We start from the raw sequence: 22616 nt of genomic DNA, 5'->3' as shown, positions 1-22616 counted from the left end.
TGATGCCACATTAGGAAAAAAAACTCAAAGCTTACCTTGTAAAGAGCCCAATTTCTCTGATCCCGGCTCCCCTTGTGACGGGGCCGTAGACCATAAATAATTGGGCAGACTGATACCACTTGCTCCGCCGCCCTCTTCTAAGGCTGGGCTCACCTCCTCTTATTGGCTCCCGCTTGGCATGTCCACCACGGAAAGCTCCGGACATACAGGCTGCGCATGTCCATTAACCCAATAGAGACCAAAGCAGTAACCTACTGGCCTCTATTGGCTTGGTGTATGTTGCTCTACTGCCCAAAAAGTATCAAAGAGCGTGGTAGACTATGATCATATATACATTGGTCTCCATATACTGTCTTGTACATTTTTTTTTTCCTTTTTCATATAATACGGGTGACGGATGCCATACAGTGGCATCTGTCAGAACGCCTCTCTTGGTGGTATAGATTTGAAGCTCTTTTTGGTGTATACATCAAATGGAGGGCATTAAGATAATGGGAACAGGACCTAATAAGAGGCATTAACACCGTCCATAGAAATAATAAACAAAGAGAATTTTAGAAAGGTGCCTATTGTATCGGTGTTTTCCAGCTATCCATAGGATGGGTTATCGATAGATGATTGGCGGGGGTTTGATGCCTGGGGCACTGGCCCATCAGCTGTTTGCTAAGCCACTTCACCCTGTATTAAGCAGGAAGTGGATAGCGCTGTACATTATGTAGTGGCCCGCCATGGTATTGCAGGCAAGGCTCCTATTTACTTCAATTTGTAAGAGCTCTACAACCCCTTTAATGTGACTTTGCTAAAGCCAAATGCATTCATTTGTTAGGACTTCTCTTCCATTGTGGCAGGCAGGATAGCAAAGCCATTTAAATTCTGAGGGCAAATAAGTTAAACCCGTGGGGCTTGTTTGCCACTAATCTTTCTCAAAAATGGATATGGCCGATTAGATTTGCCAAGAGGGAACCGCTTCGGGGTTTACATGAACTGATGATGGAAACTGTCTGTAATATATAATGCCATTGGGTGCCACAGAACAAGAGCATTACAGCAAGGCGCTGACATTTACTGGAAAACCAGATTAGACTCCTCTGTGATGTAATGTCACAGCGATGCAAACCAACTACAACATGCGCCTTAATGTGTTTGCGTAGGCGGCTCTCTTAATTGGAAGATGCTGCGCCCCCGTGTTTTTTTATGATCAAATAACATGGGAGATGAAGAAAAGATGTGTAATTCGATAGGGATTACAATTGTACACATCCGAGGATCTGCAGATTCCGGGAAAGTTGTTACAAACAGCTGGAGGAAGGAGACCGGCAGCTCTGTCTGAGGAGGAAAGGCTCGTCTAAGAAAGATCCTACGGAAGGTTAACGAATTTAAAGGGGTGGTTTGGTTAAAAACGAACTTTTAAAATAAGATCCAAATGATTGAAAACACAACAAATGTAACTTGCCCATTTCCAGCCCCTGTGATTCACCGATCTCTGGTAGGCTGCTATCACCTGACTTCCGTTGACAATCGGGCTGTAGCGTCACCGCTATCCTCTTGCAATCGGCACTTAAATCCTGGGCACTATGATGCCAGGAGTTCAGGACGGTGACCCTACAGCTTCTGATTGGCAGGCAGCATTTACACCCTGGACCCGTTGCACTGTCAGGGTCTCATTGGGTGTGCAGTACTGTGTGTCACAAACCTATGCACTGAGAACTTAACAGTGCAATAGGTCTGGTGGAGATCGGTGAAATAGGTGAAGCCGTCTGCAGCACAGAACTGCATCTCTTTACCCAGCACCGGGGCGGCAGAACTCCCGATACCAGAAAGTAATAACACCAGCGCTGGGGGACAGATCTTGGGGACACAAGAGGACCAAGTAGGGTTGAAAATCAATAAAACATAGAGCAGACCTTTATTAACCCCTTAACGCCACAGGACATAAGGTTACATCATCGCAGCATGGTACTTAACGTGACGGGACATTAAAGGCCCACTAAGACCCAATGATTCTTGCTCAAAATTCGCTCAAAGCCGTCTTTTGAGCGAGAATCGTTGGGTCTAGATGCACGGACATCATGCCGTTTTTGTGCACGAGTCGTTCATCGCTCAATTCTAATTTTCTAGAATTGAGCGATGAACTCCTATCAGCGGTGCAGGATGTTATCACAGTCGGCAGCGCTGATGAGATTCTTTTCAGCTCACGTCCCGCTAGTAGTTCACAGCCAGAGGCAAGCTGTACTCGCGAAGAACAATACAGTTTGCTTATGCAAAATAGCTGTATTGTTCACCGAGCGATAGCAGCGGTGTCCCGCTCAGCCTGCAGTAACTCTTAAGTAGCTACTGTAGACTATGCAAAGATGATTTTGTCGTTTGAGCGATTTTTGATCGATCATCTGTCAGTGTAAATGGGGTCTAACTTATGTTATGTGGATCAAAAGTAAGGCCACGCTTTTACTGATAGCCAGGCACCCACTGCAACAGCGGGGGTACATGAGGACAGCGACCATTGCTGTTAACCCTCTGCATGCGTGGGTGCTATTACAAGCGATAAGGCATTGCAGAACAGAAGTCCTGCAATGCATTATCATAGCTGTTATGGTTCAGGTCCCCTTCAGGGACATAAACGGTGTACAGAAAACTAGAGCAAATAGTGTTAAAAAAAAAAAAATGACCAAAAAATAACAAGAAAATTTTTTTTGCTAATTTCCCCCTATTTGTATCTAAAAAAAAATATAACCCCCACATATTTGGTATCATCGTCTTTATAATGACGTGTTCTATAATTTGAGCACACTATTAATCCTGCGCAGCAAAAAATGTTAAAAAAACAAAGGCAAAATGCTTATTTTGTTCGTTTTACCTCCAAGAAAGTGTAATAAAAGTGATAAAAAAAGCGTTATGTACCCCAAAATGGTACAGTTCAAAATTACAGTTCGTGACACAAAAAAACCATCTCTCACAGAGCTCGATCAATGGAAAAATAAAAAAGTGATGGGACTTTGAATGCAGCGAAGTAAAAATAATTATAATTTTTTAAAAAATGGGTTTTCATTGTGCAAAAGTGGAAAAACCTGAAAAAAATTGTAATATTTTTGTTATCGTTGTAATCATACCGACCTGCAGGAAAAAAAAATGTATTCTGTCATTTATGCCGTATGATGCCAATAAAAATTATAATTTGCCACGCAAAAAACAAGCCCTCATACGGCCATGTCGACGGAAAGATAAAAAAGGTTATAGTTTTTGAGAAGTGCAGTTGAAAATTCCCCAAAAATCGTTGTGTCCTTATGGCCAAAGTAGGCCGTGTCCTTAAAGGTATATACACTGTTATATGGCAACAGCTGTGCCTGCACTAGAGAGAACAGTGCAGGCACAGCTGGAGCGCCCTCTTCTGCTATGTAGTTGGGTGAAGATGGACTGCTCAGCACCGTCACACAGCTGAAGAGGGATTTTGGATGAATGTATGGAACAGGCTAATACAATTTATTGCAAAAATGCTTAGAATCCTATTCTGTGTATTAAAAAGTGTAGTACCTCTTTAAAAAAATAAGCAGTCACATTTTGGGTATTGTCAAAATATGTGTCTGCTCCTTGGACGGTAAATCTTATGAAATGCTATGCATGCCCTACTATGGTTGGAAATCCTCTTACCGGAGACATTGCTGGCAGTGCATAGCATGTGATGCGCCATCGGTGGGGAGCAGGACAAGATATCTGTTCAGCCAGTGGGGAGCAGGACAAGATATCTGTTCAGCCAGTGGGGAGCAGGACAAGATATCTGTTCAGCCAGTGGGGAGCAGGACAAGATATCTGTTCAGCCGGTGGGGAGCAGGACAAGATATCTGTGATGGGATGACTGGGTAAAATCATATTGTTAATGGCAGATAAAACAACCAATCTCCTAGTTTATGGGCAGATTTCCTCTGGACTAACAAGTGTTAGTGCTACAGGATAAGGCTGGATTCAGACGAACGTATATAGGCTGGGTTTTCACACCGAGCTGATATACGGCGTCTCTCTCTGCAGGGGGGGGGGGGGGGAGTCTGGAGAAGCCAGGAACAGTGCTCTGAGCTCCCGCCCCCTCTCTGTCTCCTCTCCGCCCCTCTGCACTATTTGCAATGAGGAGAGGCGGGACGGGGCGGGGCTAATTCTCAGGACTTAGCCCCACCACCATCCCGCCTCCTTTCATAGCAAATAGTGCAGAGGGGCGGAGAGGAGGCAGAGAGGGGGCGGGAGCTCAGTTCCTGCTCCTGGCTCTTCCATCCCCCCCCCTCCTGCAGATGATGACACCGTATATCGGCTCGGCGTGAAAACCGAGCCGATATACGGTCGTCTGAATCCAGCCTTAGAGTGTTGGCTGGTAATTTGTATGTCTGATTATTAACCCTTTGCCATTACAGGGAATTCCAGATAATGAACGGAGAAGTACAAAAGCAGAGAGTGCCTGGATCTTCAGACTCTGGTACACCTTTGATCACAAGTATCCTTTGACTTTGTTTTCTCCTTCCAGTAATTAATAAAGATATGATTAACATTTTCTTTTTTTTTTCCAAGTTCATATAAGCTGATTGAGAATTATTAATTGCACGTGAAAGGGTTAAAGGGGTTGTCTTATAAAGGCAACTCCAGTCCATATGCTCTTATGAATGTCATGGAAGGGCATTCCCTGCTTGGGACTCTCCATCAGCCAGAATGGAGGGCTGCTCTGTATGATTGTCATCACTGCAAGGGAAATGCCTGGCCAGCTGCAACCTTCCCTGGCCGTATCACCTGCTTGCTGGGAGCCAGGCCAAACAGCTAATTGTCTGGGGGCCACATTTTGAAATGGGGTTGTCTCTGATGAAATGAACCCTTTTTATGTCATGATCTGTGGAGGTGAAAGTTAAGTGGAAAAACTTAAAGCGTACTTAAGTTTTCAGACAAATAATGCTCATCTGATAGCCTGCTTGTTTCAATTTTGTTATGTACTTTCATTAAAAAGTAGTTTTTACTGTAGATTAAGGCTGAGGTAAAACCCCTCTACAATCCACTGCTTGTCATTAGGCATTCAGCTTCTGTAGTTACTGGAATGTTAGGACGTTTTCTTAGCTGTGGGGGAGGGGCTATCTTCAGAGGCTCTCAGATCTGCAGTCAGTGTGTACACAATCTCTACCTCCATCAATAAATGTAAAAACCGGTAAAAAAAAAAAGGGTACATTGGAGCACACCAAATAGATCAAATACAGATGATAACTTCCAAGAAAATGGACTCCCCATGGGTGAGAGATGCTGCAACACCAAACAGGGTCAAATAGTGTATAGAGGTACCAACAGAAGGCAATCACTATCCCATCAAAGGAGGGCGCTTGTCAACCTTCAAGAATCCACTACAGAAACCCAATACACATAACACCCAACGAAAGGAAAATGAAGGCAGCACTCAGAAATGGAAAATTGTGGTAGGAACACTTCCACGGGGGAGTGTCCCCTAATGTCCAGGATGGCACTTCATCCTGTCACCACATGGTCTTCAGAATTAATCCATTGGACTCGGAATCGCCCTGTTTTATAGTAGACAACACCCCAAAAACCAGCAAGACAGAAGGGGAAGAGGGCAATGGGTTTCAGGAGCCGTACCTCTCACTGCTTCCTTTATCAGGCACCATATGAAATGTCATAAGGATCCCGCTATGTTTGGGACCGTGTGAAGAACGTTTCCCATATTAAAAAATATGGATAATGGAAGGATTCTCCTAAATTAAAAATTGTTCTGTGATCCAAATTGTGTCTTTCTGTAGTTTTTCCTTAACGTTTTTAGCTATTTGAAACCCCTGCTAACACACAGCGGACCTCCCCTCACCAGCACACTGCCCAGTTGTTGTGGCCCGCTTGCAAGATGCCTAACAAGTCCTCAAGCGTACGAGGTGAGATGGTTATTGGTGCTGATGCTTAGAATAAGTTGTGATTGGCCACATTGTATTTGAAATGTGCTTTGCAGAAACTATTTACAAATGTTGATCGGTTGTACGTGTCTAAGATTCGTGTACATAGACATGTGCTGATGCAGCTCAACGCTGTTTAACTGATCTTGCATCTATGGAGTAAAGGCGTGAACCATATAAAAGTCACATTATGACTATCATATGGTCTGTCTTCATAGTTGCACATTTACATCGGGAAAGTAGAATTTAAAGGGGTTGTCCCACGAAACAAAGTTGGGGTATACACTTCTGTATGGCCATATTAATGCACTTTGTAATGTACATCGTGCATTAATTATGAGCCATACAGAAGTTATTCACTTACCTGCTCCGTTGCTGGCGTCCTCGTCTCCATGGTGCCGTATAATTTTCAGCGTCTAATCGCCCGATTAGACGCGCTTGCGCAGTCCGGTCTTCTCCGTGTTGAATGGGGCTGCTCGTGCTGGAGAGCTGCTCCTCGTAGCTCCGCCCCGTCACGTGTGCCGATTCCAGCCAATCAGGAGGCTGGAATCGGCAATGGACCGCACAGAAGACCTGCGGTCCACCGAGGGTGAAGATCCCGGTGGCCATCTTCGCAAGGTAAGTAAGAAGTCACCGGAGCGTGGGGATTCGGGTAAGTACTATCCGTTTTTTTTTTTCAACACATGCATCGGGTTTGTCTCGCGCCGAACGGGGGGGCTATTGAAAAAAAAAAAACCCGTTTCGGCGCGGGACAACCCCTTTAACCAATCACTATCTTTGTCCGATGGCCTACTAGACTGGAAGACTCTTGTATGGTTGATTTATTTTAAAGTGCCGTTAATTCCAGGGCGCCGCACAGGTGAAACAAGGTTTAAGTGCAATAAATATGGAAAATGACAAGAAGAATAAGCAAGGACAAAATGTTTCATAATCTGATCCAGATGGAGAGAAGACCTTGATACGAGGGCTTACGGTCTACAAGGAAAGGGAGGGGGGGGGGGTAGAAGCTGCTTATATGATGGTGGCTGTAGGGATACTGCAGCTTGGAGGCTTTCTAAAAAGGTAGGTTTCTAGTTCCTTTTTGAAGCTTTCTGAGGTGGAAAGTCTGATGTGTTGGGATAGCAAGTTCCGGAGTACAGGTAACGCACAGGAGAAATCTGGAGATGGTTGTATAAGGAGTATACTAGGGGAGAGGAGGAGGTCTTTCAAGGACTGGAGATTATGTCAGGATATATCAGAATATTAGGTCAGCTGATGCGGAGGGATCAGCCCTATTCTCATTTGCACAAGGAAAGACGAGAAACAATGGAATGAAACTGAAGGGGAGGAGACACAGATTAGATATTAGAGGGTGATCAATGAGTAGAACAGGTTGCCAAGGGAGGTGGTGAGTTCTCCTTCAATGGAAGTGTTCAAACAGAGGCTGGACAGACATCTGTCTGAGATGATTTAGTAATCCGGCATTGAGCAGGGGTTGGACCCGATGACCTTGGAGGTCCCTTCTAACTCTACCATTCTAGATGACATTGTATTCTATTGATAATTTTTTGACCTGGATTTTCTGGACAGTAGGTAGCAAGTAAAGGTCTTAGCAGAGCGTAGAGGGAGGGAAGGTGAATTAGCCGGACAGCAGAGGTGGGATTGATTGGAGGGGCGCGAGAGCGTTGGATGGAAGGCCACAGAGAAAGATGTTCGGTAGCCTAGACGGGAGATGTTGAGGGCATGTATTAACATTTTTACTGGATTGGAGTTAAGGAAAAATCATATCCAAGAGATGATTTTTGAGTTGGAGGAGGCAGGGTCCTTTTGATTCCATATAGATTAGGTGACATTCATATACCCTGGCCACTACATATCACACTGTCTTTTAGTAGCCTGTATAAATGCCTGGTTTTTCCATACAGGTCTGTATTAGAGATGAGCGAACGTACTCGGATAGGCACTACTCGTCCGAGTAATGTGCCTTATCCGAGTACCGCTCTACTCGTGCTGAAAGATTCGGGGCGCTCCGCTGCTGACAGGTGAGTCGCAGCGGGGAGCAGGGGAGAGCGGGCAGGAGAGAAGGAGAGAAAGATCTCCCCTCCGTTCCTCCCCGCTCTCCCCTGCAGCTCCCCGCTCCGCAGCGCGTCCCGAACCTTTCAGCACGAGCGGGGAGGTACTCGGATAAGGCACATTACTCGGACTAGTAGTGCCTATCCGAGTACGTTCGCTCATCTCTAGTCTGTATCTGAATCTTTCTGTATCCAGTTATAATGGATATGCCAGAGGACACATCGTTTTCTTTCTGATGGGCAACACAGAAATAAAAGGTTCCCATGACCCGGTTGTTGCTAAACATCTCAACAATTGCAGACAAATGGGGCGTCTGACCATGATTACTTATATAACGTGGGGCACTTCACCTTGTATAGTCCAGGACTACTGCAGCGTGAAGGACTGGGGATTTCTATTGTCTGTGATGTACTAACAGAAATGAGCTTATTTATCAAAAGTGTCTAATAGAAGACTGTTGATGACCTATCCTGAAGATGGGTCATCAATAGTATTCTCCTAGGAAAACCCCTTTAACACAAAACCATAACAGAACAAAAGCAAACTAAAAGCTTTCCATTTTTTTGAAAACCCATTGAAATCAATGTGGAAAAAAGCTGAAATGTTCAATTCAATTTCAGTTCTAAGAAATACAAGGAAATGGTGGCTTTATTCCAGAAACGGCAGAGTCCTATAGTCTCACTGCTCTTACAGTAAAGAACCCCCTTCTATGTCGGTGTAGAAACCTTCTTTCCTCTATACGTAGAGGGCGCCAACTTGTTACAGTCTCCTTCCTGGGTATAAATATATAATGGGAGGGATCTCTGTATTGTTCCAACTTATTTACACATAGTTATTAGCAGTGTTGAAAGATTACTTACATTTTCAAGTCGGAAGCGACCGACCTGATTTTAAAAATAATTGTGAATCAAGACTCCCAATTTGGACTTGCATTAAAATAAATAGGAGTAGAAATTGGGTTCACTAATTTGACTTCCTTGAACAGTGGAAGTGGTGTTAGTGGCAGTGGCCCAGTGGCTAGCATGGCAGGGTCCCAACTTCAAATCCCCCATAGATTCAAACCTAGAGGTGTAGCACTGCAAGGCAGCAGTGCCAAACCAACACACCTGTCCTTTCTGCTCAAGCAGAGGGCCAATATTTTGGTGATTTTTAATCTTTTTTTTTTTGCTAAAATTCAGATCAGGATAATCCGATCTGACTTAGCAAATAACAGCCCAATGTTATCGCTTTGACAATCACGATGAGCAACCCTAGTTATTAGGTCGCCTCTTAGCTGTCTTTTTTATTTTTTTATTTTTTTTTTAAAGCTAAATAACCCCAATTTTGGTAATCTCTCTGGGTATTGTAGTCCGCCCATTCCGTTTATGTATTTATTTGCCCATCTTTGTGTCCACTTAAACTCTGATATAACTTTCTTGAGTCTCGGGGCCCAAAACTGTACACAATATTCCATGTGTGGTCTGACCAGTGTCTTGTAAAGAGGAAGAACAGCGCTTTCATCATGCACCCCTAGACCCCTTTTGATGCCCTCTATTATCCTATTTGCCTTGGCAGCAGCTGCCTGACACTGGTTGCTCCAGTTCAGCTTACAGTTAAAGGGGTTGTCCCGCGCCGAAATGTTTTTTTGTTTTTTTTTAACCCCCCCCCCCCCGTTCGGCGCGAGACAACCCCGATGCAGGGGTTAAAAAAACAAACCGCTCAGCGCTTACCTGAATCCCGGCGGTCCGGCGTCTTCATACTTACCTGCTGAAGATGGCCGCCGGGGTCTGCTCCCTCCGTGGACCACAGCTCTTCTGTGCGGTCCATTGCCGATTCCAGCCTCCTGATTGGCTGGAATCGGCACGTGACGGGGCGGAGCTACACGGAGCCTGCATTCTGCACGAGCGGCTCCATTGAAGACAGCAGAAGACCCGGACTGCGCAAGCGCGGCTAATTTGGCCATCGGAGGGCGAAAATTAGTCGGCTCCATGGGAACGAGGACGCTAGCAACGGAGCAGGTAAGTAAAAAACTTTTTATAACTTCTGTATGGCTCATAATTAATGCACAATGTATATTACAAAGTGCATTATTATGGCCATACAGAAGTGTATAGACCCACTTGCTGCCGCGGGACAACCCCTTTAACTAAAATCCCCAAGTCCTTTTCTGTGTCGGTTTTACCTACTGATTTTCCATTTAGTGTGTAACGGTGACATATTTTCCCTGTCCGTATGAATAAATTAACATTTATCAGTGTTGAATCTCATTTGCCACTTTTCTGCCCAACCCACCAGCTAATCCAGATCCATGTGCAACCATAATCTGTTGTCTGTTTTCTTAATTACTTTACATAGTTTTGTATAATCTGCAAATATTGATATTTTACTGTAAAATCCCTCTGAGGTTGCTAATGATTATACTAAAAAGAATAGGGCCCAGTACTGCCCTCTTTGTTGCCCCATTAGTGACCCAATCGGAGTATGTACCATTTATTACCCCCCTCTGCTTTCTATCGCTGACCAGTTACTCACCCTCTTACACATATTCTCACCCAGACCGATCATTCTCCTTTTATATGCCAACCTTTTATGCGGCACAGTATCAAACACTTTAAAAAAGGCCTACAAGTTCCAGTGGCTCTCACCGATCCAGCCTAGAACTTACCTCCTCGTAGAAGGTGATCAGATTGGTTTGACAGGAGCGGTCCCTCATAAACCCATGCTGATATGGAGTTATATGGCTATTCTCATTGAAGTACTCCAGGATAGCATCTCTTACAAGACCCTACTTTCTGCTCTGCGTGCCCTCTGCACTTTGCTTCCTGCTTACTTTTTAACTGCTTCGTTTAGACTAAAAGCCAAAGACCATTAGCTAAAATGTAGACGAAAGCTGTCATTAGTACCAGTATTATGTGCAGAGTACATGCAGAGGGTGGGCAAAACAGGAAGTATGCAATCTACTGCTCCAGCCAATGGCTGCAGAGCAGGAAGTGATGTCAGAGAATGGACCATGGTTGTGCCCCTTCTCCGGTACAGCCCAGTAACATGCAGCCATTTTATAATTTCCTTTCACATTATGGACCTACTGTGTATAGAATTGCCTGGAAACTTGAATTCGAGGTATCAGAAGTGAAAGAATTCTCATCCCTGGTATGTCACATGATCCTAGTAGCTCCAGTTTAATTCTGAAACTTTGTTTGGAGTTGCCCTTTAAAGTCATTCTCATCATATACTTTATTTTGTGTTATTTTATTAATTTTAGAACCAGGAGCAGCTCAAGGACGACGACTCTGACCTGATATTAAATGACGGTGACATAAGCTTAACGTACGGTGACGCCACCGTCAGCACGGAACCTATAACATCCAGGAGAGGCGTAGGAAACAGCTCCGAAGATGCCATTGACCAGGAGCTCACCTGCGGGGATCACGAGTTTGTTTTAAGAGGAACACGTCTCGTCATGGAAGAATGTGAGGCTCCAGGAAACCTGCAAGTCACCAGAAAGCCGAGCCCCGTGTAGTTTTTTTATTTTTATGGGGCGAAGGAGATGTGTATCTTGCCAATAATTTTCCGTGTTTTCTAACCCTGACGAAATGTCGCACTACCTAATGCATGGCTCCCGTTGTATGAGCTGTATGAACGCTATTCAATACAGCCTCAGAAGGAACTGTTCTTGACGTTGCTTGGGAAGATCAAGTTCCAATTTTTTTTATTTTTGGGGGGGAAAGTTTGTTTGATTGCACTTTAAGTGGAACCATCTAACAAATCCTGGTGGTTGCACAATGCTCCGTGGCGGATGCCGCATCCTAGATAGTTGCCAATACTTTTTTTATGTTACTTGAAATATTATTGGGGGGTCTTTTTGTGTGTGTTTTTGGGGGTTTTTTGTATCCCGTTTGGACTGCCAATACTTGGAATTTGATGTATAATACAATCCAGTGTCCTGCTGGCGGCAGCAAACGGTCATCCATCTCTATTAATTCGAGCCAAAATCTTGTTCTTCGTCACCCTCTACTTTTTTTTTCACAGTGGCCTAAAACATAATTGTTGCTTTAGCTTTTTCTGTAAGACTTTTTTTAACCAGACTTCTCTATATCCTGATCTGTTGGTTTTTTTTTGCATTTTGTTTTGTTCCGTGGCAGTTAAAACAAGTTTTGGCTGGAAAAGCTAAAAACTTGCTCTTTTAAGAAAAGGGTCTTTCTTAGCCAAAGTTTATTTTTAAGTGCACATTCCACAGGAGACTGTTGAGACACCGCACAACCATTGTGAAACTCCCATCTTTTGCTTTTTTGTTGATAGGCAGTCCTGTTAAAGTAACCGCAGTTGTTTTTCCATAAGAAGTACTTTTAAAGGGCCACCGAACCCACAGAACATCACAGATTAAAGTGCCGTTTTAGAAAGAAGTAATGCATGGAAATGTTCCAGAATCGGTGATGGGTCAAAGTAGCGATTCTGGACTTCCTGCCAACAATCTCTCGTCCAACCTGATATCACATTCAACTCTTCGGCAAATGTGGATAGAATCAGCTTTGTGCTTGGTGTTCCTCTAAAGCGGTTCTGCCACCATTGCGTTAGTATAGTAAGTCGAAAATGATATTTTGAGCATTCTGGCAATCGATTAATTCCAATTAAAAATGTATACCTCATTGCAAAGATGTCTACCGTTCGTCATAAGGATGGCGTCCTCCGGCTTTACTGCTGCTGACCACTTGGTCCGTCCATAGGTGTGATGCCGTTCTTGCATCCATAGTTACTCCTGTAGTCTTTCTCCTATGAACGCAGCGATGCTCCTCCTGCATATGTGCCATGGTAAAACTTAGACCTGTCCTCCTTGGCCGACTCTCTTCAGATGTACTGGAAGTCGGGATTGCGGGATTGGAGGGTCTGAAGTTGTCACCTACAGATGCTTCTTGCGGTGACACAACACTAGTAATGTTGTCTTCAGAGTTGGCCATGGTAGAGTGATTGAATACTAGAGGAGCGCCCCCATTCATAGGGCAAAGACTGCGGGAGTGACTGCATGCATGTTCACCAGAACCGCGTTGCATGGATGGACGGACTTAGCAGGCAGCAGCAGTAACACTTGGTTGTGCCATCCTTATGTTGAAAGGCAGATAGCTTTCCATTGAGGCATCCGTTATAATTGCTAAAATGCCTGTTAATAGAATATACATGTAATTGGTGGCAGACTCCTATAAATATGGGGATGTCTAGATGCCCATAAGAAAATGCACATGCGTTAGGGTGGTTCCACATCCGCGTCGGAACCTCCAGACGGAGGTTGCATCATGGAATGCGGCTGAAAATACTGTATGAAAAAGAACACGCAGGCGGACCCCCTTTTAGTCAATGGGGTTTGCCTGGCCCTGTTCAGTTCACCCGCAGGGACTCCCCCTTTACTGCTCCTCGAATGAAGCAGAAAGCGGAATCCCCAGTTCAGATATGAAAGCAGCCTTATGTAGTGTTTTCTATTGCATTTTTGAAGTTTTTTCAAGTTTATATGTTTTTTGATTTACTGTAAAAAATGTTTTGCATTAGAGCTCCTCGCTGCGAAAGGTATTATTAACATTTTGTCAACTGCGTAGTGAAGAAAAGGCGTCCAGTATTGTTCGCAGATACTCCAAGTGTGTCGCTCTGCTTGTATTCCGACCTCCTTCCTGATGAAAGGTTATGGTAGTCGCACTGTCGGCTCTTGTCATAATATAAATGTACGGTGAAGGGGGGTGCGGCTGTACCCTTGTGGCTTAGCTTGGAGCGTTCCCGAATGCCTCCTGCACAGAGGCTGTACCTAGGTCCCCGCAGCTCTGTACTCCAGGGACTCTGCTTTGCATCCAATGCAATATGGTACCTTTTTTGTTCTGTTGCACTTATAGGGAATGTAAATAGGGTTGTCTCTCTACTTCCATATGAAATTGGCCTATGGAGGTACCGTAAAGCATCATCGACTTCCATAGCTGTCATATTACAGCATACAACTCAAAGGTTGTTATGGTCATGTATTGTATAGCTGTGCTGTCTTTTGATATTTCCATATTTTAAGTGACTCTCAGATTTTTGGACTAAACTCTCTCTTGGAGTCTGAGGGTATAGGGGTATCTTGCCTGTACTTCATCTTCTCTTCCTGGCCCTTTGTTGCGCCAGTTTTAAGGCGGCCAGGATAGCTGCTGCCATCTTTAGACTACCAGAGCATCCATAGTGCATTGGTAGTGTTGGGACTACCAGTGCACTTTAGCTGCTCTGTGATTGGCCACTGCTTCTCACATAATCAATGCTGGCCAATCACAGGGCAGTTCACAGATTGTTAGAAAACGGCAGCCTAAAAACGAAGTACTGAACAAGTAGAGTGGAGGGACCAGGAAGAGAAGATCAAGTACAGGTAAGATACCCCCACACCCCACAGTTCCGGGACACAATTTTGTCCCGAAGCTGGAGGGTCACTTTAGGGCTGATTGGGGGCTTAAATGTCCAAGCGAACCCCTATGTCTTGTTTTCTTTAATATACATAGACTCTACATGGTCTTGGGTTGCAGCTTTGCCAAACAACCTGCTTATTAGGAAATACTAACCTCCCTTGTCATTGTTTTACCTCTGCCAATGGTCAACCTACGCAGGTAGGACAGCATCTGATCGCCTACCTGTGCTTCTAGCCCTCGGATCTCTTTTTGGGTGTTTTTGTAAAGAAACCTGATTATTGTTTACACGGGTTCAGCCATATTTTTTATTTTTAGATGAACTTAGCGAACAAATATTTTTTTTGCCTTGTAGGGTTTATAGGCTACTGAATACACAGCAAGTTGTGAGAATGTAATTCATTCCCCATCATACTGCGATGGGGAAACATGAAGCCTGCAGCTATAGGCACTCAGCCGCTGCTTATCTCCAAACCCCCATTTAAAGACATGTGACCTCTATGGCAAGAGGAGAGATTGTTAGACCCCTCCATTTCTGCTTATCTCTTGGGTGGGGCGGTGCCTCAAGAACAAAGTGGCTGATGGGTTTTGTCGACCCTCATAAGCATTAGTCTTCCAGCAGATTCCCCCCATTTATGTCTAGCGTATATCAATTCTTTTTTTCCTTATTACCCGTGTTTTTTTTAAATTGCCCCAGTTTAGTATTTCTAGTATGTGCCAAGTAAAACTTCATCAAGTGCTGCTTATTTCAGAGAAGGACATTCTGAAGAGTGTTCAGCTATAAGGTTTTCCTCCCAGACAGTTTGCTTGCATGCTGAAATGTAGACTTCGTGGTCCCTTGTAACGTCACCCTGCTGTCCGAATTATTGCTCAGAAGGGCGAATGCAAACGATATTTGTTCCGTGTAAGCACGGCCATCAACGGAGCGACAAGTGATGATTCGCTCACTATTCTTTTTGTTTCAGCTCACCTGAAAATAGTCGCTGGTTGATCAAAAGTCATCTGGTGTAAAGTCACATACTTGAACGGCCCGCGAATGAATTTGCACAGCGTTCCGCCCCCTATAAACAATATATATATATATAATATATATATATATATATATAATATCGCTGTGTATACTACTGTTGTTTGGACGCTTTGGCCACTTTTATAAGTGATTATCTGAATGATAGTTGCTCACTGTAGCGGTACCTTTACTTTTACTACTTGAGGGGGTTTATGTTTAAGAAGAAGTCCTCAGTGTTAAAGTTGATAAAGTAACGTTTTCCCCATACGTCGCGCAAATAAACATTGGCTATAAACTTCTCAGAGGTGCCGCTGGGTAAAAGCAGTGAAGTATCCTTACTGAAAATGTTTTAAAGGGGTTTTCTAGCCTTATGACTTCTATCTAAACGGCATGAAATAACGCCCTGCTGCTCCTGTGCCAACATTTTTTACCACTGCTCTGTTCACCCGATTTCAGTGATAACATGTTGACACGACATGTGACCACTGTAGCCAATCACTGGCCAAGCAGCCACTGATTGGCTGCAGTAGTCATATGTCAACGTACCACGACAGGCTGACTTCGGACCCCTTCATAGAGAATCTGTTGTGAAGACAACTGTCATTTGGGGCATCTGTAAGTTACTTTACCATTAAACTAGTGCGAGTGGCAACTGGGGCTAAAATACTGCATGCTATATATACCATGCCTTGAATCCATTATACACATTCGATCAACCTCAAATTCACCGTCCAGAATCCAATCTGTATGGCCAAAGACATTTGTTCTACTAACTGCTCCACAATATTGGCATTTTCCAGCCTTTGGTTGTGAATTATAATTTCTGAAAGACTCGAGATGCCCTTATTTTATCTGCCTTTACAAGACCTTAAATATACTTACTAAGCCGGCGTATATGACTGATGCCAAAGTATTCTGATAGCCACCGTAGCATTAACGCGGATGAGCGTCAGAGCATAGTCTATTTATGTAAGGCCGAAAAAAGACATATATGTCCATCCAATTCAGTCTATTACCCCCAATGTTGATCCAGAAGAAGGCAAAAAAACAAACCAATGAAGTAGAAGCCAATTTTTCTCCATTATTAAGGGGGGAAAATCCTTTCGAACTCCAACCCGGCAATCAAAATAATCCCTGGATCACCGACCCTTTGGTTCAAAAGATTTTTATTCACATACATTCATAATATAGCATTTGTATACATAAACTTGATTGTGATGCTAGACAATATACTTCAACTCTAAGAGCTCATTGACGCCTCCAACGGCTGAACGGTGAGGTAGAATGCAGGAAATGGAAAACAAAGAAAAACAGGAAAAAAAAGCAAGTCAGGTAATAAGACATTTAGGCTATTAGACATTACTAGGGAACAGAAGGACAAGGGGTGGATGGCATGGGAGGGGGGGGGGGGGGGAAATGAGGCCGGGGTATCGGAACGAGCCCCAAGAGCGAGTAATGACCAATCCGAGCCTCTTTTGGGAATACCCAAGATGCTTCTCAAAGCTGTCCAGATTCTTCCCATCTCTTGAATCTCTCCGAAGACCACAAAGAGATCCAGACCTGCCAACTATCATAAAACTCCTCATGAGAATCACTCCCTCCCATCCTCTGTTCATCAGGATCACCAACCCTTTAAATGAACTGTAGATAAAATGCTTGAATGAAAAGTTGGTGCGGAGGAAATGAATAAGCCAAATAATTAAAGTTGCATAAGGTGGCATTCTCAATGAATGATGACCTATGTGGTATCCATAAGAAAAGAAGTACTTGCAGATTACAACAATGCTTTCCTGTCAATAGTCAAACTACTGAACTGTTATTTTTGTGTGTAGCTGCACTTTAAATTCTGTCGGGTACATACGGGCATTGGGAAATGGATGTTGATCTCATGGCCTACTAACCCCTGTATTGAAAGAATGTATGCATGTGATACTCAATTCAATTATCCAGAAACCACATGATATTTCCAGAGCGTCATCCCGACGGCCCCATTACATATGGAGGTTGCCCTCTGACCCAGGTAGGGACAGGAAGAGTTTAAAAGCACCTCCCTTTCCACCCGTGCCTCAGTGTCTTCCTGTCCCTACGGTGGGACAGAGGAGCAGCTCCAGAGCTGCAGGAGATAGGAAGCTGCGGAGGCAAGAAGACTTACCGCAAAGAAATACTTACCGCACGCTGTGCGGCCCCCCTGGAGGGGTAGAGGTCGGGGCCGCACACTCAAGAGTCCCTGCATCCCCGACCTGCGCCGCCGACGGAGCCGTCAGTCGCCTAGTAGCGCTGGTCTCCCTCGCGCGGATCGCATGTTCGGGCCGCCGCTGCTGTGATGGGATAGTTCCTCCTGGCAGGGGAACGGCAGCGGCGGCCTCCCTGGACCTCGGGCGCATAGCGGTGACGTCATCCGGCGTGGTGACGTCACGCGCACAACGTAGGGGGCGTGGCTACCGGCGAAAACCCGGAAATGGCGCCAAATTCGAAAATCCTCCCCATAAAAGCAGGCTAAACTCCATGGAGGTTCCTGCTGACTGCCAGACAAGTGTATGTGAGTATGTCTACCCGCGACAGCTCAGCACGTGAGGGAGAGATTGACACCCTACCAACTGTAAGTAGGCTATACGCCAAAACATGCGCAAATGGTCACTTGTACAGCGGATGCATATATGTTCCCTTTCTTGTCTCCCCTCTCCCCCACTTTCATGGGTAGATGGATAAGGAGGGTCCAAAGAAAATGGACCCGAGGAAAAAATCGAAAAAATGCGTCCTCTGCAACAAAAGGCTCGAGGAGAGCTATAAAAAACCCCTATGCGAGGAATGCACGGGGAAAATTCTCGCAGAGGAGAAAGCAGCATTCAAATCCGATATCCGCTGCATGATAAGGGAAGAGCTGCAGGCTTCCATGGCGTCCCTTCCCCAGGCCCAGCCAGGTCCGTCACGGGTCCCTAAAAGACCTAGACAGACCGAGTCGGCGAGTTCGATCTCCGGTGAATCGCTGGAGCTCCTATCCGAAGGGGAATTAGAGGACCCACCGGTTCCCATACAAGACGAGAAGAAATATTACTTCTCATCAAACGACATTGCGCACCTCATCAAGGCGGTGAGGGAAACAATGCAAATTGAGGAAGATAACCCGCCGAGAACAATCCAGGATGAGATGTTTGGCGGCCTCCGATCTAGAAGAAAGATCATGTTCCCAGTCAACCAGACGCTGCAGCAAGTGATCATAGATGAATGGCAGGAACCGGAAAAAAGGATCACTGTTCCAAAAGAGATCCGAAACCGGCTCGCATTCGCTACCGAGGACGTCCGCCTGTACAGGGAAACCCCCAAGGTGGACATCCAGATCGCAAAAGTGGCCAAGAAGACCCTCTTGCCCTTCGAGGACACCTCCCAGCTATCCGATCCGATGGATAAAAAAAAATCGACGGATTAATGAAGAAAGCCTGGGAGGCAACATCCCTCACCATCGAGGCTAACATAGCCTCAACCTCAGTGGCTAGATCCATGACGCTCTGGCTAAACAGGCTAGAAGCCTCCATAAAGGATCGGGCCCCCAGAGAGGAGTTGGCCAGCTGTCTCCCCCTCTTAAAAATGGCTACCGCCTTCCTGGCTGACGCATCAGCGGAGACGGTAAGATACGGGGCAAAAACCGGAGTCCTCAGCAACTCAGCGAGAAGGGCACTATGGCTGAAGACTTGGGCCGCAGACATTACATCCAAAAATAAGCTCTGCGCCATCCCCTTCCAAGGGGAATATATGTTTGGGCCCGTCCTGGACAAAATCCTGGAAAAAGTCGGCGACAAGAGTAAAACCCTGCCTGACAGACAACCTTTCAGGAAACCATCCTTCCCGAAGAGGACGCGCCAGCCTCCTCCCGAAGTTAAAGGGAAAGGGAAGACTGGAAGATGGTCGTACCCCAAGGGAGGTCGGGGTAAGGAAGTCCAACCCTCCCCTGAACAAACAGGGGGTAGATTAGCGGGCTATCTAAGCCAGTGGCAAGGGGTAACGTCTAACCCCTGGGTACTCCGAATAATCGAAGTAGGGTACCAAATTGAATTCCACTCGCTACCCCCTAGGAGATTCCTTATAACCTCCCCGGGGTCCCTACAGGAACAAGGGAACCTCATAAAAGGCGTTCAGGAACTTAAGGACCTAGGGGTCATTGCGCAAGTCCCCGATCACGAAAGGGGTGAGGGATTCTATTCCCCCCTATTTCTAATAAAAAAACCGAATGGTTCCATTAGGACTATATTTAATCTTAAAGCCCTAAATAAATTTATCTCGTACAAAAAATTCAAGATGGAAACAGTAAGATCCATCGTCCCACTAATAGATCGAGATAGTGTAATGTGCACCATAGATCTTAAAGATGCATATTACCATGTCCCAATAACGGCAGCCCATCACAAGTACCTGAGGTTTGCTCTGCGGGAGGGAGACAAGATCCAACATTACCAATTCACGGCCCTTCCATTCGGAATCTCCACCGCCCCTCGGGTATTCACGAAAATCGTAATAGAGATGGTAGCCTACTTCAGGCGGAATCAGATCCGCATATTTCCGTATCTGGATGACTTTTTGTTGGTGTCAAGGACGGAAAAGACCATGCGTATAGACCTATCCATGGTCTTATCCACCCTAAACAGTTTAGGGTGGATAGTTAACAAGCAGAAGTCCGACTTGAACCCTGGTACACAAAAGGTGTACCTGGGAGTATTACTAGACTCCCACATCCAGGAATCCCGGCTTCCATCATCTAGGAAGGAAGACCTCACCCAAAGAGTAAAATCCTTCTGTCAGGCTACGGCGGTTTCCATTAGAGAAACAATGAAGGTGCTGGGCATCCTGACGGCTTGCATTCAGATAGTCCCATGGGCACAAGCCCATACCCGGCAATTACAAGGATTTATCCTTGCCAACTGGGACAAACGGCAGACATCCCTGGATAAGAAGGTGAGCCTGTCCGTCCGAGTCAAAGAGTCCCTACGCTGGTGGACCTCACAGAGGAACCTAAGCAAAGGTACCTCTTGGTCACAAGAATCTACCGTACCCATCACAACAGATGCCAGCAAAACGGGATGGGGAGCCCAAGTAGCCGACCAAAATCTACAGGGGATTTGGGACCCCCAAGTAGCTAAACGCTCATCCAATTTCAGAGAACTAAGGGCAATCTGGGAAGCCCTTCAGGCGGCAGAACCCCTTATAAAAGGAAGGCATGTCAAAATCCTAACCGATAATATGACAGCTCTGTCATTTGTTCGTCACCAGGGGGGAACGCGACACCCGCACCTGCAACGACTGGCAACAGAGATACTCCGCTGGGCGGAATCCAACGTGCTGTCCCTCTCAGCGATCCACTTAAAAGGGTCCACAAACGTCGCTGCCGACTTCCTGAGCAGACAGAGCATCCATCCAGGAGAATGGGGACTGAATCAGCGAGTCTTCGACCAACTAATCTGCCAGTGGGGAGAACCGCAGATAGACCTGTTCGCCACGAAGAGAAATTCAAAGTGCCAGGACTTTTACTCGCTGAACCCCAGAGACAATCCACGCGGGGTAGACGCCCTGTCCCAGAGCTGGGACATGGACCTAGCCTACGCCTTTCCTCCCTTCCCACTGATCCCCCGCACCCTCAGGAAAATCCAAACCAGCCGGGCGTCAGTCATACTAGTTGTCCCTATGTGGGACAAAAGGCCCTGGTATCCCCTGCTAAAAGCCTTGGCGATCCGGGGTCCATTCCTACTACCAGCCGTAGAAGATCTTCTCCTCCAGGGCCCACTAACATACCCAGGGGTCGAGAAATTGAAGCTAGCAGCATGGATGCTGAAAGCATGATACTGCGTGGGAAGGGACTCTCCCATAATGTAATTACTACCCTAACAAAAAGCCGTAAACCTATCACGATAGCTATCTACGATAGGATATGGAAAAAATTCACAGAGTTCTGTAAAATAGAGCCAGGGAAAATCCCAGGAATTGACATTCCCGTAATCCTGGAATTTTTGCAGGCAGGCCTAGAAAAAGGCCTTAGTCCTAGAACCCTTAAAGTCCATACAGCAGCACTAGGGTCCTATCTAGATTTTCCCTTGGCAGAACACCGCTGGGTGCGTAGGTTTCTCAAAGGGGCAGAACGGCTTCGACCCTTTGTTAGAGAAACCTTTCCTACCTGGGACCTAAATATAGTCTTAACTAGCTTTTGCCAATCCCCCTTCGAACCCCTCTCACAACTCTCCTTGAGGCTGCTCACACTAAAAGTTACCCTTTTAGTTGCCATAACATCGGCTCGGAGAATAGGGGAATTGCAAGCATTACATTGTATTGAACCATACATGGTAATACAAGACGACAGGATTACCTTCAAACTAGACCCAGCCTTCCTTCCGAAGGTAGTGTCAAAATTTCATAGGGAGCAGACGATCACTCTGCCCTCCTTCTGTCAAAATCCCCGTAACGAGAAAGAGAGAGAATTTCATAACCTAGACGTTAGGAGAGCTGTTCTAGCGTACCTAGAGGCCACCCGCTCTTTCCGTAAAAATAATAACCTCTTCATTCAATTTCAGGGGCTGGCAAAAGGAAAGACGGCAACTAAGAGCACCATCGCGAGGTGGATCAAGACCGCCATCCAAGAGGCATATAAAGCCAGGGGTCTCGACCCTCCGGGAAAAATTAGAGCTCACTCCACTCGCTCTCTTTCCTCCTCTTGGGCAGAAAAAGGCCAGGCGTCTGCCGAGCAGATCTGCAAGGCGGCGACCTGGTCGAGTATACATACATTTACCCGACATTACAGGGTTAACGTCCAGTCGGACAAAGACCTGAGTTACGGACGTAAAGTCCTTCAGGCAGTGGTCCCACCCTAGGGCCACGTATAATTTGGTATACTCCATATGTAATGGGGCCGTCGGGATGACGCTCTGGAAAGACACGGATTACTTACCGGTAGTCCCTTTTCCAGGAGTCATCACGACGGCCCATAGTTCCCTCCCCTTTAAGAATAATTTATGTTCTTTAAATGTAAATATGACCGAATAAAGGTAAAATTTGGTTTAGTAAACATTGTCCACCGTAATGATTTATAAGTCACTGAAGCACGGGTGGAAAGGGAGGTGCTTTTAAACTCTTCCTGTCCCTACCTGGGTCAGAGGGCAACCTCCATATGTAATGGGGCCGTCGTGATGACTCCTGGAAAAGGGACTACCGGTAAGTAATCCGTGTCTTTCAGGTCAACCTATCGGTATGTCAGGTTATGTATAGACTTAC

At 45.6% G+C, this 22616-nt stretch overlaps 2 protein-coding genes across 3 annotated transcripts in view; both read left to right on the top strand.

The window, feature by feature from the left end:
• SLC9A6 (solute carrier family 9 member A6) overlaps window positions 1–16401 on the top strand; it is a 43916-nt gene extending 27515 nt beyond the window's left edge. Inside the window, exons 14-16 of the mRNA XM_066581830.1 lie at window positions 4395–4474; window positions 5792–5897; window positions 11209–16401. Of these exons, the coding sequence (XP_066437927.1) occupies window positions 4395–4474; window positions 5792–5897; window positions 11209–11466 (444 nt within the window). The 3' untranslated portion in view covers window positions 11467–16401. The remainder of the gene's footprint in view (window positions 1–4394; window positions 4475–5791; window positions 5898–11208) is intronic.
• A 1002-nt stretch (window positions 16402–17403) lies between these two features.
• Window positions 17404–22410, top strand: LOC136580907 (uncharacterized). Of its 2 annotated transcripts, none has more exons than XM_066581831.1 (2): window positions 17404–19290; window positions 21920–22410. In XM_066581831.1, exon 1 carries the CDS (start codon window positions 18067–18069, stop codon window positions 18790–18792), a length of 726 nt encoding a protein of 241 aa, XP_066437928.1. In that variant the 5' UTR covers window positions 17404–18066; the 3' UTR covers window positions 18793–19290; window positions 21920–22410. The 2 variants fall into 2 exon arrangements, 1 of the variants encoding a protein (XP_066437928.1); XR_010787026.1 differs by lacking the exon at window positions 17404–19290 and adding an exon at window positions 20633–21223.
• Window positions 22411–22616: the final 206 nt, after the last annotated feature.

This window comes from Eleutherodactylus coqui, chromosome 10, assembly GCF_035609145.1.
Source record: "Eleutherodactylus coqui strain aEleCoq1 chromosome 10, aEleCoq1.hap1, whole genome shotgun sequence".
Classification (NCBI taxonomy): Eukaryota; Metazoa; Chordata; class Amphibia; order Anura; family Eleutherodactylidae; genus Eleutherodactylus; species Eleutherodactylus coqui.
The sequence above is the reverse complement of the archived record's forward strand: the minus strand, read 5'-3'. Positions and strand labels throughout refer to the sequence as shown.